Source organism: Pituophis catenifer, unplaced genomic scaffold (genome assembly GCF_029215685.1).
Source record: "Pituophis catenifer annectens isolate HBS135680 unplaced genomic scaffold, rPitCat1.0.hap2 SCAF_4, whole genome shotgun sequence".
In the NCBI taxonomy this organism is placed as follows: domain Eukaryota; kingdom Metazoa; phylum Chordata; class Lepidosauria; order Squamata; family Colubridae; genus Pituophis; species Pituophis catenifer.
The window spans coordinates 129,934,795-129,950,622 of record NW_027256884.1 but is presented as its reverse complement, the minus strand read 5'-3'; the positions used below and the strand labels follow the sequence as shown (position 1 = coordinate 129,950,622).

Sequence of the window (15,828 nt, the reverse complement as noted above, 5' to 3'; positions counted from 1 at the left end):
TTTTTTTTTAAATTTGATTTATATGCCGCCCTTCTCCGGAGACTCAGGGCGGCTTACAATGTGCTAAGCAATAGCCTCCATTCTTTTGTATATATTTATACAAAGTCAGCTTATTGCCCCCACAAACTGGGTCCTCAATTTACCTACCTTAGAAAGGATGGAAGGCTGAGTCAACCTTGAGCCTTGGCGAGATTCGAACCCTGCAGTAATTGCAGGCAGCTGGTCTTAATAACCAGCTTAATAACAGGGTACCTTAAACCACTGTACTACCAAGGCTCTCAGTTAGAACAATTAACCATCGGAACCAGTTGCCTCCAAAAAGTGTGTGAGCTCCAACACTGGAAGTTTGTAAGACGAGACTGGACAGCCATATGTCTGAAACGCTATAGGGCTGTGGTGGCGAACCTATGGCACGCGTGCCACAGGTGACACACGTAGCCATATCGGTGGGCCCGCGAGCTCAGCCATCTGATTTTCAGGCTTTCTGGGCCCACCAGAAGTAGGGAAACAGACTGTTTTTTGCCTCCAGAGGACCTGTGGGGGGGAGGCCCGTTTTTTTGCTGTCCCCAGCCTCCAGAGCCTTTCTAGGAGTCTAGGGAGGGCGAAAATGGCCTCCCCCCCAACCTCATGGAGGCCAGAAAAAGCCAGTTTGCCAACTTCCAGTAGCCATGCCATTGCGTTCCAGGAACATGGTGGGGGAGGGGGTCACACACGGGAACAGGGTGCATAGAATTATGGGTGTGGGCACGCACACGCGTGTCACACACACACCCCTGCTCCTGGCATGCGATGGCAAAAAGGTTAGCCATCACTGCTATAGGGTTTCCTGCCTAAGCTGGGGGTTGGACTAGAAGACCTCCAAGGTCCCTTCCAACTCTGTTATTCTCTTCCATTCCATTCCATTCCATTTCCTTTTGTGCCCTTCCGACAAGCAGAGTCAATGGGGAAGCCAGATTCACTTAATAACCGTGTGACAAATTTAACCACTGCAGTCAATCACTCAGTTCAATGATTGTCTCGCTTACCAACAGAAATTTGAGGCTCAATTGTGGCTGTAAATCAAGGACCTCCCGTGTTGCGTGGGCATTTGCGCTGTGTATTACAATATTATCTTAATATTTGTGTTTCTTAAATAAATCGATCAATTCTGGCTCAAAAATCTACCTGGACGGGCACTCAAGTGGCATCATCCAGCCGGTCGAAAGCTAATCAGGATTAGATCTGGATAAGACTCAACCAGTTTCCATACAGGTATTAACGGAGTTGGAAGGGACCTCGTAGGTCATCTAGTCCAACCCCCTGCCCAAGCAGGAGACCCTACACCATTTCTAACTTAACGACTGCAGTGATTCATTTACAGCCCACGGTGGAGAGAAAGGTCCCAAAATGGGGCAGAACTCACTTAACAAACGTTTTCACGTACCAGCAGAAATTTTGGGTGGTCGTAAGCCGAGGACCTGCTGTATTTAGCCACTGAAAGCTGAACCCGCCTTCTTCTCTCCCTCTCCTTTTTTCCAGGTTTGTTCCAAGTGAGCGTAAAGTACCGACGCAGCTTGAAAATAGCCGAAAACGGGCTAGCGGCCCAGACTGTTCCCATCTCCCTCCAAATCCACGCAGCGGCTGGCTTGCAAGCAGCAGCCAGGTGAGAAGGCAGCGAAAGCCCGATACAGGCGGTCCTTGACTTACAACAGTTCATTTAGTGATGGTCTGAAGTTATGACGGCACTGAAAAAAGTGACTGAGGACCGTTTTTCACACTTACGACCACTTACAGCACTCCCGTAGTCACGCGATCAAAATTCAGATCCTTGGCAACTGAACTCGTATTTATGACGGTCGCAGTGTCCCCTTTTGCGACCTTCCGACTAGCAAAGTCTATGGGGAAGCCAGATTCACTTAACAACCGTGTTACTAACTTAACAACCGCTTAACAATTCACTTAACAACTTACAACCATAATTGAGTCGAAAAATCTCCATCGCTAAGCAAGAACGTTGTTGAGTGAGTTTTGTCCGATTTAGCGACCTTTCATGGCAGTGGTTGTTAAGTCAATCACTGCAGTGGCTAACCGAGTCAAACGGTCATTAAGTGAATCTGGCTTCCCCCATTGAATTTGCTTGTCAGAAGGTTGCAAAAGGGATCACATGATCCTGTGACACTGTGACCGTCATAACTATGAGTCATTTGCCAAGGGTCTGAATTCACACCTGAACTCGTAGATGTGAAAATACTCACAAGTCACATTTTTCAGTGCCATTGTGACTTCGAAGAGACCATGTAGGTGCAGCAACGTCGTAAGTCTGAAAAACATCCATAAGTCACCTTTTTCACGACCATTGTAACTTCAAACGGTCACTAAGCAAATAGTTGTAAGTCAAGGACAACCTGTGTGAATAAATCACATAAAAATAAATGAGGAAAGAGAGGAGAGGGAGAAGAAGGATTGTTGTAAAACAAGGGAGATGAAATGGTAGAAGAGCAACCCCCAATATACTTAAATTGTTTAGGATGAAGATTGTATTAGTATGAAAGTTAAAAGAAAATATGTACGTTAGATAAGAAACTGATCATTTAAGATATGTTTAAAAGAAAAAACAAATTTTTAGGGTTAGGGTTAGGGTTTTAGTCCTGTGTTTAGGTGTTTCTATATTTCGCTTCCTATATTGCTTTTCAACCATTATTGTGGGTTAATTTTATTGTAAATATTTAATAAAGATTACTTTAAAAAAAGAGAGAGAGAGAAAAGAATAAAACACTTTTTCAAAAAAAATAAATCATTCCTTCTCGTCGCTTAGGGCGCTGGCCGAAAAGCACCCTCCGTTCCGATATAGTGCGGAAATTGGTCTCAACACCTACGTCTCGATACTCCTCCCCTTCCTTCCTGGGGCCGAGCCGCGCAGGACACGAACCGTGGCTCGCTCCTTCTGCCCCGCCTTCGACCATCACGTGGAGCTGCCCTGCCATCCCGTGGTCCAGAGGAGCAGCGGAGAAGCCTGCTGCCTGGGGGAACTCTTGCAGCGGTCGGAGGTGGTCTTCCACCTCTATCACCAGCCCCTCAACTCAGGTGCGACAAACAAATTGGGGTTCCGGTCGTCGAACTGCACAACTGAGGCCAAAGGCTGGCGGGGCATGGCTTCATCCACACGTCTTCGGTTGTGAACGTTTTGTGGTGCTTTTGCACAACAGCTTCCCTTCACCTGATTGAGATGTTCTGTTCTGTTCTATTCTATTCTATTCTATTCTATTCTATTCTATTCTATTCTATTCTATCCCATATTTCTATTCTATTCTATTCTATTCTATTCTATTCTATTCTATTCTATTCTATTCTATTCTATTCTATTTTCTATTCTATTCTATCCCATATTCTATTCTATTCTTTTCTTTTCTATTCTGTATTTTATTCTACTCTATTCCACTCCATTCTATTCTTTTCCTATACCGTTCTGTTCTCTTCTCTATTCTATACTACCTAGTAGAGTAGACGACTAGACTACCGTGTTTTTCCGAAAACACGACCCACCCCAATAATAAGCCCAACCCTAATTTTTTGGGGGTGGCATAATATTACCCCTACCCCGAAAATAAGCCCAGGGGGATGGACATGGCCAGCATGAGTGGCAGGGCGGGGGGGGGGGGGGGCAACTGTCCGGCTGCAGCTGCAGCCCGCTGGCTCCATGGAGCAGCACAAATACCACTTTTGCCCTTCTCTTTCTGGGCACAGCGCTTCTGCTTGTTCGGCCGCTCCCCCGAAGCCGGCAGCTCCACTGCCTGCTGCTTTACTTTTTCCCTCTTTTTGGGAGGCTCGAGGGATGCTTTTTGGCTCGCGGGAGAAAAATGGGGAGTGGGAACAGACTGCACAGACTGAGGGAAGTAAAACCTCCTTGAAAATAAGCCCAAGTGCTAAAAATCTAAAAGAAAATAAGACTCGGTCTTATTTTCTGAGAAACACAGTATACTATAACTATAACTACCATGTTTCCCTGAAAATAAGACGCTGTCTTATATTTTTTTGAACCCTGAAATAAGCGCTTGGCCTTATTGCCATGTGCTCAAAAGTCCGATTGGGCTTATTATCAGGGGGTGTCTTATTTTGGGGGAAACAGGGTATCCATCCATCTATCTGTCTGTCTGTCTGTCTGTCTGTCTGTCTGTCTGTCTATCTATCTATCTATCTATCATCTATCGTTTTTCCTCCTCCCTTCTTCCTTCCTTCCCTCTTCTCTCCTTCTTCCCTCCCTTGCATCTATCTATCTACCGTGTTTCCCGAAAATAAGACCCTGTCTTATATTTTTTTGAACCCTGAAATAAGTGCTTGGCCTTATTGCCATGTGCTCAAAAGTCCGATTGGGCTTATTATCAGGGGATGCCTTATTTTTGGTGAAACAGGCTATAACTATAACAACTATAACTATAACTATAATTATACGAATGATTTTAAGTCAAGGACCACCTGCAGTTGAACAGCTTAATGGTATGCTTACTAGTACAGATAGTCCTCAAGTTACAACCATAACGGGGCCTGCCAATTATGGCCATAAATTGTAATAGTCGTAAAACGAGTCATCATGTAACCAAGTCGATTTTTGGCGACCTTCTTTTGCAGCAGTCGTTAAGCAAACAGTGCGGTCGTTAAGCGAGCTTATTGGTTGCTGTGGAGCATTTTTGCCAAAGAACCAGAAATAAATGACGGTTTTCAGCAAAACCATCATAAGTTGTGGTGATGCGACTTGCACGAGACGGGCATAAATTCAGACCGGTTGCCAAGTGCTCAAAATAGAACTCTGGGGGTTGAAGTCCCGAAGTATTTAAAGTAGCCAAATTTGGAGACCCCTACTCTCATATCGATAGTTCCCAGGGGGATGAATTCCCATTATGACGATGGAAAGTTTACGTCATAACTGTTATTTACTCTTGCAGCTCCAAGGGAAGCGCTAAAAGATTGCTTGCTGGGAACCGTGAGAGTTCCTACCAGAGACCTGCTGATTCGAAGATCAGGTAAAGACCACCTGGTTACACACTATGACCTCTACACTCATCACAAGCTGGGTGCACAACTTGGAGCAGATGGCATCTGTGGCCAGGAGGGTGGTCTTTTGCATAGGTTCACTGGGTGCGCCCTTCATTATTATTATTATTTATTGATTTTGCATCCAGCCTTTATTATTTTTAGAAATATCTGGAGGCAGTGAACTTATCAAATACTCCTTCTTCCTCCTGTTTCCCCCCACAACAACAACCCTGTGAGTTGGGGTGAGAGGGAGGGACTGACCCAAAGTCACCCAATCAGCTTTCATGGATAAGGCGGGTCTAGATCTCATCGTCTCCTGATGATTGGCTCCAAGTCATCTAGACAGCTTTCATGCTTAAGGCAGGTCTAGACTTCACTGTCTCCTAGTGATTGGCCTAAAGTTCCTCAGACGGCTTTCATGCCTAAGGCGGGACTAGAACTCACTGTCTCCTGGTGATTGGCTTCAAGTCATTTAGCCGGCTTTCATGCCTAAGGCAAATCTAGAACTCACAATCTCCTGGTGATTGGCCTGAAGTTCCCCAGCCAGCTTTCATGCCTAAGGCGGCACTAGAACTCATAGTCTCCTACTCTCTAGCTTGGCACCTCAACCCATAGTCCAAACTGTCTCCCTTTCCTGAACTGGGTAGCCCTTTGAACATTTGCCCTGGTCACCTCATGACTACACTTTTCATGGGGGGGGGCCACCCTTGAAGACTACCCAGAAGCTACCCCTGCATCGAAATTCAGCGGTGCCCTCAGAAATGGCTGCATGTCAGCATGCTTAGATGCCAGCACTGCTGCTTGAGCAGTGCCCGGAATGCCAGTCGGCCTCTAAATCAGGGGTCTCCAACCTTGTCAACTTTAAGACTTGTGGACTTCAACTCCCAGAATTCTTCAGCCAGCAAATTCTGGGAGTTGAAATCCACAAGTCTTAAAGTTGACAAGGTTGGAGACCCCTGCTCTAAATCCTTGTGCAGGGCCTGGATATCTGAGAGACAGTTAGGAAATTGCCAGCCAGGCTGGAAGGAGAGATCAAACAAGGGCCTTTGCAAAACAAACGATAGAAATTATATTTTTTATTTTTATGACAACAACTTCTTCTCTTTGCGTTTCCTCGCAGGTCTGAGAGGTTGGTACCCTGTCATCCTCCCAGAGGATCTCTTGGCATCTCAGTCTTCTAACGTCACGCAGAGCATTGTCGGAGGTTTGGAGATTTCGGTTGCTTTTGTTCACCCCGGAGACCGAGAGCGTGTTCTGGAGACTGCCAACCGTTTAGGGTGGAACTGGAAGGAAACCTACCCTGAGGATCCGTGGGAGGATAGCGAGAGTGAAGGCCAGGCCCCTTCGACACCGGTCCGCGTGACTATCTCTACTCCTCGGCTGTGGTTACCGCTACAGAGCATGTTACTCGCAGGAGAAGCACACTTAAATAAAAGCGTCTATTGCTACCTTCGCTACAAACTCTACGATCAAGAAGCCACTTGGTCTTCACTTAGGAGGCCAAAGTTAACAGAAGGCGAAAAACACGGAATTGTGATGTTTAAGAAACCCAACCGAACGGAGCTCCGGTCGAGTCCAGCATTATTCTGGTACTTCAGGGAAGAGAAACTGGAAGTCCAGGTGTGGCGAGTTTACGGCAAAGATGGCGACGTGGAAAGGCCGCTGGATACCGACCGCTTGATCGGATCAGCCTACGTGGACCTGGCGCCGCTGGCGGACAGCTCACGGAAAAAGAAAACTGTCAGTGGTATGTTTATCTTCGAGACTGCCTTCTACCACATAGCTCCCAGCGACCGGTAAGATCCCAGCGAGTCGGTCTCCTCCGGGTCCCGTCAGCTAAACAATGCCGGCTGGCGGGCCCACGGGGGAGGGCCTTCTCTGTGGCTGCCCCAGCTCTCTGGAACCAGTTACCTCCTGAGGTCCGGACCATCCCCACCCTATTGGCCTTCTGGAAAGCGGTGAAGACCTGGCTTTTCCAGCAGGCCTGGGGCCGTTGATCTCGCTTTGCGATCTGGCGAGATCCGGCCATGAATGGTGTGAATGAGTGTTAATGTCTTTAATGTTTTTAATGTTTAAGTGTTTTTATAGTGATTTTTTGAGTGTATTGTGAGCCGCCCTGGATCTTCGGAGAGGGGCGGCATATAAATTGAATGAATGAATGAATGAATGAATGAATGAATGAATGAATGAATGAATAAATAAATAAATAAATAAATAAATAAATAAATAAATAAATAAATAAATAATGATTGTTTTAGAGGCAGCCGCTAGCCTGGTTCTCAGAAAAATGGGTAGTCCTCGACTTTACGACCACAATTGAGGCCAAAATTGTGAGTTTTGCTCCGTTTTACGACCTTTCTTGGCACAGTGGTTAAGTTACTCACGGCAGTTGTCATGTTACCCTGTCTTCCTGAAAATAAGACCTCCCCGGATAATAAGCCCAATCAGCCTTTTGAGTGCATGTGCTAAAATAAGCCCCCCCCCCCGAAAATAAGCCCTCCCCGAAAATATTAAACCACATGTGCAGCTGGTCCCCGCCATTTCCTCTGGTTAGGGTTAGGGAGACAGAGCTGGAAATCAGGTAACACAGCAAGAGGATCCCCGTCTTGCGCCCCGCGCCCCAAAAGACCTCCCCGAAAATAAGGCCAAGCGCTTATTTCGGTGTTCAAAAAAATATAAAACAGGATCTTATTTTCGGGGAAACACAGTAGTCACACAGTTATAAGTGGCTTCCCCATTGGGTTTGCTTGTGAGAAGGCTCTCTCTGGAGATTCTCAGCCATCCAGGTCAGGGTTGTCCCGAAGGTCGTTTTTTTTCAAGAGGCAACTGGACTTTCTGGTTTTTCTTTGAAGATGTTTCACTTCTCATCCAAGAAGCTTCTTTAGCTCTGACTGGATGGTGGAGGATGGAAGGATTTATATTCCTTGTAGACTGCTGATCATTTGCATCCTTTTAGAAGGTCATTGAGGCCACCGGGAGGTTTACCTGTGTCACCTGAGTGGTGCAAATGGGTGTGGAGCCTTCCTGGAACTGCTGAAAGGACTGTGTGGTAGACTGAAGATAGATGATGTCACATCCCTCTCCTCTCTGTTGAATTTTGACCTAGACGGCCTCTTTGACTCCTCTTTCAAACCAGCAGTGCTCTCTGTCCAAAATGTGGACTTTGCTGTCTTCAAAAGAGCGGCCTTTTTTTAAAAAAAAACACACAGATGAACTGCTGAATCTAGTCCTAGTTTGTTCTCCTCTATTGTGCCATGCACTTATGAAGTGGCTGTTTTGTTTCCCCAGTGTATACATCTACAACTGGCTTACTGCATGTACCACGTTGTTCAGTTTGTGTCTGAGTGTTTTATCTTTAGGGTGGACAAGCTTCTGCCTTAGTGCCTTCTTGTGAGAAGGCTGTAGCAAGAAAGTAGTAAGGTAGAGCAACGCTCATTTAACAACTTCCTTCTCAGCAATGGAAATTTTGGGCTCAACTGTGGTCATGTTGTGGTCCACCAGCAGCCTGCAGAACTGGCAGCAAAGTGTGGAGGCTGGGGAGGGCCATGGGCCAGTCCTGGAGTCAGGGGAAGGCCCGGATGAGGGCTCTGTGTCAGAGGCAGAGATAGGGCCAGGGCCATCTGGGAGTAATGCACGGACTCCGGAGCCCCCTGAGTCGGACAGCAGAGAGGCAGAGGAACAGGAAGAGCCTGTTCCTAATGCATGCATGCGCAGAGCTGCCAGAAGACAAGAGCAGCTAAAATAAAAGGGACGACTAGGGAGTAAGGCCAGGAGATGATTGGCCCCTCCCATAACGCTTAAAAGAGCAGAAAAGGCTCTTGGGCTCTTTGTAGGAAAGCAACGTTGCTAAATCTGTTTCCAGTCAGCATCTCTTGTTTCTGAATTTCGTGGGGCTTTGCCAGGAAAGGCCTTTGGCAGGGTGCCAAAGAAGATAAAGGTTTGTGATAAGCCCGAAGGACTTTTTCTGAAGGACTTGTTTTGGAATTAATTGGGACTAAGCTGGGTATGAAGTAATTCTCAGCTGTTATAATAAAATAGCTTTGTTTGGGACTAATTGTTTTAAGAGCAGTTTTTTCTCACAGGGGCGAGATCTGCCTTTCGAATGAGCCTCACTTCCTCCCCTTCTCGCAGGTGTCTTTCCTTTGTTCCGACGAAACGCTGCCAACCTGGGGGGAGCCGCGCTGCGTGTTCACATTACGGTGACACCTGCTGGTCCATGTGGAGGGTCTGGGAACCGTGAAGATGACAGGGACAGCAGCAGCAACAGCGTTGAAGAAGAGAAGAAGGCAGCGGAGCAGGAACTGGAAGTCCGCTCAGAAGCAAATCCTTCCGTCGACGAAGTCCCCCAAGACAAACCTCCTCCCAGTGACCCGGAGAACACGTTCGCGGTGAGCGTTCTCGTGGAAAGAGCCATGCACCTAAGCTTAAAAGGTAAGCAGGTGTCAGTCCTGCCTCATCTGGAACCTCTAAGCGAGAAAGACCCTTGACTCCCTTCATTGAGAAAGATATTGTCTACTAAAGGTCAAGTGGGTTACAGTAAAGAAAAGCCAGAACTGATAATTGCGTGCCAAATCCCTAGGTATAATTTTCCCCTCCCAGACACTTCCCATTGCTGGTTCCCTCCCCCCCCACATCATTCAATGTGGGGGGGGGAGCAGCCCCAAAGTGTGAAAAACGATCATAAGTCACTATTTTCTTTTTTATTTTCTTTTTTTGGTTTTAAAAAACAAACTTTATTAAACATTTAAAAACGAAATGCTACATATATATACACTAAACACATATATATCCATATAAATAACACTACATAAAAAGAAAAACAGGAGCCTGGATAGCTCTGCAGACTAGAAGCACTGTAATTTAACTCCAGCTGTCTGCAATTACTGCAAGTTCGAATCTTGCCAAGGCTCAAGGTCGACTCAGCCTTCCATCCTTTCTAAGGTAGGTAAATTGAGGACCCAGTTTGTGGGGGGCAATAAGCTGACTTTGTATAAAATATACAAAAGTATGAAGGCTATTGCTTAACGCATTGTAAGCCGCCCTGAGTCTCCGGAGAAGGGCGGCATATAAATCAAATTAAAAAAAAAAAAAAGTCACATATCCATTGTCTTATTGACGGTGCTTTTTTTTATTTTTTTTTAGTTTTTGTTATCATTCAGAATTTTACATTTCCCTTCATTTCTCCGATTTATCCAATCATACCATCTATTCCATGCCATATAATATTTTGAGTCTACCTTATCTTTCAATTCAAAGGTTAATTTATCCATTTCCACACAATTATAGATTTTTTTTTTGGGATTATCAGTTGTTCTGTTGGCAAGTTGATCAGTTTTCCAAAATTGAGCTATAACGCCAATCTGTCCGCAGTGATTTTACGTAGTATTAAGTACTTTCTTTCTTTTTTTATAATTTTCTTTAATAATCCCTGGTTAAAAAAAAAATTCTGGTTTAAGTTCTATTTTTTCCGACGTTATTTCTACTAGCCAAATAAGTCACTATTTTCAGTGCCCTTGTAACTTCAAACGGGCCCCAAGTGAAGTGTTGTTACCTGTACAATAAAATGCAAGCGTTTGCAATCCAGGCAAGCTGGAGGTGGAAGAGGGCAGCCACGGAACAACCCTTTGTTCTGCTTTTGCTTCTGGTGACCTTATTCCTAGAATTTCCTCCCACAACGCGGTGTTGTCTTGGCCTTTCCTTGCGCTGTGCTCCACCAAGAACATCCGTTTCTCAAAAAACCTCCTGATCATTCCATCCTGATGCGCTCCAATAATCCGTGCCGAATGCCAGCACACACAACTAGATTAAACCGGATTAATCAAGGAAGCAACTTTTTTCCATATTTTTCCTTTTTGATCAACAGCTGGCTTCCAGAGCGGTACGGCTTAACACCGGGTTAAAGAACAGTCGGGAAATTATTCTCAAGAGTTTCCTCCCCCGTGGCTCAAAGTACCCCCTGCCCACCTCATTCTTGCACTGCTAACACATTCCTCCTCCTAAGTTTTTTTATTTTATTTTATTTTATTTTTCCTGCTTTCAGGAAGAACTACTAACTGCTCCAGCAAATTCTTTTTCAGGAGTTGTTCCTACAAATACGAAATAAAGGCCAGACTCGTCCACTTGCAGCTTAGCTTGGATCAGAACTATTTGAAACTGACCGGTTGTTTATTTATTTATTTTATTGGTTCGATTTATACGCCGCCATTCTCTGGAGATTCAAGGCGGCTTACAATGCATTAAGCAATAGCCTTCATACTTTTTGTATATACCTGCTTAGTAGGGCTTTCGGGGGCCCCCAAGCGGTGTTCTTTTTTATACAAAGTCAGCTTATTGCCCCCACAATCCGGGTCCTCATTTTACCTACCTCGAAAGGATGGAAGGCTGAGTCAAACTTGAGCCTGGTGAGATTCGAACTCGCAGTAATTGCAGGCAGCTGGTGTTACTTAACAGGGCTTTAGTCTGCTGTGCCACCAAGGCTCTTATGCAGGCTCATCTCTGTAGGGAGGAGAGATTGATCAGAAAAGAAAGGATTTATACAAGATTTTTTTTTTCTCAATTTACGACCATCTGCTTAGCGACCATTCGAAGTCACAGCGGCACTGGGGGAAAAAGTGACTTAACGGCTGTTTTCCACACTTAACGGGGATTTCCATCATCCCCGTGGTCACGTGATCAAAATTTGGATGCATGGCAACCGGTTCATACTTACGACGGTTGTAGTGCCCTGCGGTCATGTGATCAACTTTTGCGACCTACTGACGTGCAAATTCAATGGGGAAGCCAGATTCACTTAACAACCGTGTCACAAACTTAACCGCTGCAGTGACTCATTTAACCACTGTGGCTAGAAAGGTCGTAAAACAGGGCAGAACTCACTTAATAACCATGTTACCCACTTAAGGACTGCAGGGATTCACTTAACTGTGGTGAGAAAGGTTGTAAAATGGAGCAAAACTCACTTAATAACCATGTTACCCACTTAAGGACTGCAGTGATTCTCTTAACGGTCGCAAGAAAGGTTGTAAAACGGGACAAAACTCACTTAACGACCATGTTACCCACTTAAAGACTGCACTGATTCACTTAACTGCTGCAACGGAAATTTTGGGCTCAATTGTGGTCATAAGTGGAGGACTGCCTGTATATATTTCACTAAATTTAACCAAGATTGTCTCCTCATATCTGATAAGAGTCCCTTGGGAGTTGGGCGGCATAGAAATGTGACAAAATAAATAAATAATAAATAAGATAATGTCATAAAACAAGGCCAGTTTAGACATTTGAAATACATTTAAAAAAAAAAAAAGATCAGTTAAACAGCATTACATAAAATGGTTTAAATAAGAAACACCCTCCCAGATTTCAAGAACAAACACTTAGTGATTATTAACTATTGGAAGGAAAGGAAAAACGAGCTGTCAAAAGTTCTTTATAATGTTAATGCTTTACTTTATTTTTACTTTACTTTTACCTTGTTTCAGCAGCTTTTTTCTTCTCTCTGCAATCTTTATTCTTTATCACCCTCTTGAAATGTGTGTGGCAATGATATGCTTGTCATAAAGGCTGTATTTTGGGGGGGGGAAGAGAAGTGAAAACGGTGGCTTCACTGGCCATCCTTTTGACTTCAATTTTGAGACCCATCCCACCCTAATGGCACTTGTCTTCCCACTTATTTGGGGCAAATCTGTATTAGATGTTAGATGTTTCGTTATATTAGACATGTAGTATGGCTGGATTACTATTATCCTTCTCATCTTTTTTTGCTGCCTTCTCTTATTGGTGTAATCATTATGATTATATCACTTAGTAGTTGTTTCTTGGTAAACTGAGAGCTTCTGCACCGGAGACAGATGCCTGGTGTATCCGATCATACTTGGCCAATAAACGATGTCCGCTTCTATTCTATATTCTCCTATTTTAATTCTGATTCTATTCTGATTCTATTCTATTAATATTCTTAAAAGAAACTTTTTTTGGAAGATGGATTTTGTCCATTTCTTTTTGAATGGGTTTCATCACTTGGAAACCTGACATTTTTATTCTTTCTTCTGTTCTGTTCTATTCTTTTCTCTTTTCTTCTAATTGCATTTCTATTCTATTCTGTTCTGTTCTATTCTATTCTATTCTATTCTATTCTATTCTATTCTATTCTATTCTATTCTATTCTATTCTATTCTATTTCTTATTCTATTCTATTCTATTCTATTCTATTCTATTCTATTCTATTCTATTCTATTCTATTCTATTCTTTTTCTCTATTCTATTCTATTCCATTCCACTCCACTCCACTCCATTCCATTCCATTCCATTCCATATTGGTCAAGGCCATAGCTGCAGAATTTTACTACAAGAGCATCCAGGATTTTGCAGTAAAAACCAGAAGTGGGTAGAGTTGCTTATTTTTATATAATACCTTTCTTTGGGCAAGGATGAGGACATGCCTTGGTTGAAAGTACAGTGGGCAGGGGCTGGAGAAGGCCAGCCATTGGTGCAAGAGAAACAGGAGTCAAAAGGCCACCCAGGGCAGAAAAACAGGCTTAGCATCCTAGGAAAAAGTTTAATACTATTATCTGGGTGTTTTTTTTTTGTTTTTTTTTACTCCTCTGTAGCACCCTGGTCACTAGAGGAGAATCGGCAGCGAAATGCGACTACAGAAAGCAAAGAGGTCGTAAATCCTTGACTTATGACCACAACTGAGCTCCAAATTTCCATTGCTAAGCAAGGCAGCCGTTAAGTGAGTTTTGCTCCATTTTACATCCTTTCCTGCCAGGTTTGCCTTTCAGTACCACAGTTGTTGAGAGAATCTGGCCTCCCCCATTGACGTTGCTTGTCAGATGTTTGCAAAAGGGGATCACAAATGACCCCCACCCCCCCACCCCCCGGGACACTGCAACCGTCATAAATACAAGTCACTTGCCAACCGTCTGAATTTTGATCACATGACCTATGTTGTTACTTCAAACAGTCATTAAACAAATGATTGTAAGTCGAGAACCACATTTGCAGAGAGTCCTCAATTTACAACCGTTCATTTAGGGACCGTTCGAAGTTACAACAGCACTGAAAAAAAGTGACTTACGACCAATTTTCACACTTACGACCATTGCAGCATCCCCATGGCCACAAGATCAAAATTCAAAAGCTCGGTGACTGGTTCATCTTTACGACAGTCGGAGCATCCCGGGGTCACGTTTTGCGACCTTCTGGCAAGCAAAGTCAGCAGGGAAGCCAGATTCACTTAACGACAGTGTGACTCACTTAACGATGGCAGTGATCCACTTAACAACTGCAGCAAGAAAGGTGCTAAGATGGGGCAAAACTCGGTTAACAAACGTCTCGCTTAACCCGCTAAGAATGTCAACTTCCATTTCTCCAAAGAAACTTAAACTCCGAATGTGGCTGGTAAATCCAGATTTTTCACTATAAACCCTGTGCAGGAAACCAGAGCCATAAAGTCGTTCCCAACCCAGACCTCTTTCACCTTAGGTCTCCTGCCTTGAGCAGGGGGTTGGACTAGAAGATCTCTGAGGTCCCCCCCCAGCTCTACGATTCTATGTTCTGTTAAAGCAATTTTTCAGGTTTCCTGATCAACCCATTGTCGGGAAACCATTCAGGTTAAAAGTTAAAACAACGGATGGAAACTAATCCAGGAGAGAAGCAGCCTGGAATTAAGGAGAAACATCCTAACAGTGAGGACAATTAACCAGTGGAACTGCTTGCCACCAGAAGTTGTGGGTGCTCCATCACTGGAGGGCTTTTAAGAAGAGACTGGACACACATTTGTCTGAAATGGTATAAGATCTCCTGCTAAGGTCCCTTCCCGCTCTATTTTGATTGACTTTTGTTTCTTTGGTCGTGAAATTGTCGTAGAACGCAAACTGATAGCTGCAAACTGATTCTAAATTATTCGGTTTCAGGGAGTCCTCTTGCAGAGCGGGGAGTAACGTCGCCCTGTAGCTACGTGTCTTTCGTGGCCACTGATGTCGATAACCCGATCACCACTGCAACAGTAGAAAACACAGATTCCCCCATTTGGGATTTTCAGCACCAGACAAGGTATGTAAGACATCAGGAATATGTCAGACACCTATCCCAAAGGTGCTTTTTTTCAGGAGGGAATTGGACTGTCTGTTTTTTTCTTTGGAAGATGTTTTGCTTCTCCTCCAAGGAGCTTCTTCAGCTCTGACAGGATAGTAGGGAACAGAAGGGTTTACATATATTCCTTGCAGAAATCCTTCCATTCCCCACTATTGTTCACTAGGTAGAAAACTCAGAGATTAGAAGTAAACTCCAGACCTACCACAGTTTTGACGTTTTGCCAACCTGGGCTCTTCATATAGGATAGACTGCCCTGGTTCCTGGAGGATTGTTAGAACTTTTTTTTTTAATTTTATTTGATTTATATGCCGCCCTTCTCTGGAGACTCAGGGCGGCTTACAATGTGCTAAGCAATAGCCTTCATCCTTTTGTATATTTATACAAAGTCAGCTTATTGCCCCCACAAACTGGGTCCTCAATTTACCTACCTTAGAAAGGATGGAAGGCTGAGTCGACCTTGAGCCTGGCGAGATTCGAACCTGCAGTAATTGCAGGCAGCTGGTCTTAATAACAGGGTGCTTTAGACCACTGTGCTACCAAGGCTCTTTGCAGACTCTCCAAGGAACTTCTTCTTCAACATAATTGGAGAGAATCAGATTGACGCAAGCGTCTACCCAAGTAGTCCTTGATTTACAACCATTCATTCAAGACCGTTCAAAGTTACAACGGCACTGAAAAAAGCGACTTACGACCGTGTTTCACATTTACAACCATTACAGC

General features: G+C 44.3%; 1 protein-coding gene across 1 annotated transcript in view; it reads left to right on the top strand.

Annotated features, from left to right (window-relative positions):
• C2CD3 (C2 domain containing 3 centriole elongation regulator) overlaps window positions 1–15,828 on the top strand; it is an 80,129-nt gene that overhangs the window by 34,621 nt on the left and 29,680 nt on the right. Inside the window, exons 20-25 of the mRNA XM_070944109.1 lie at window positions 1,519–1,642; window positions 2,795–3,063; window positions 4,920–4,997; window positions 6,131–6,757; window positions 9,142–9,441; window positions 14,928–15,066. Of these exons, the coding sequence (XP_070800210.1) occupies window positions 1,519–1,642; window positions 2,795–3,063; window positions 4,920–4,997; window positions 6,131–6,757; window positions 9,142–9,441; window positions 14,928–15,066 (1,537 nt within the window). The remainder of the gene's footprint in view (window positions 1–1,518; window positions 1,643–2,794; window positions 3,064–4,919; window positions 4,998–6,130; window positions 6,758–9,141; window positions 9,442–14,927; window positions 15,067–15,828) is intronic.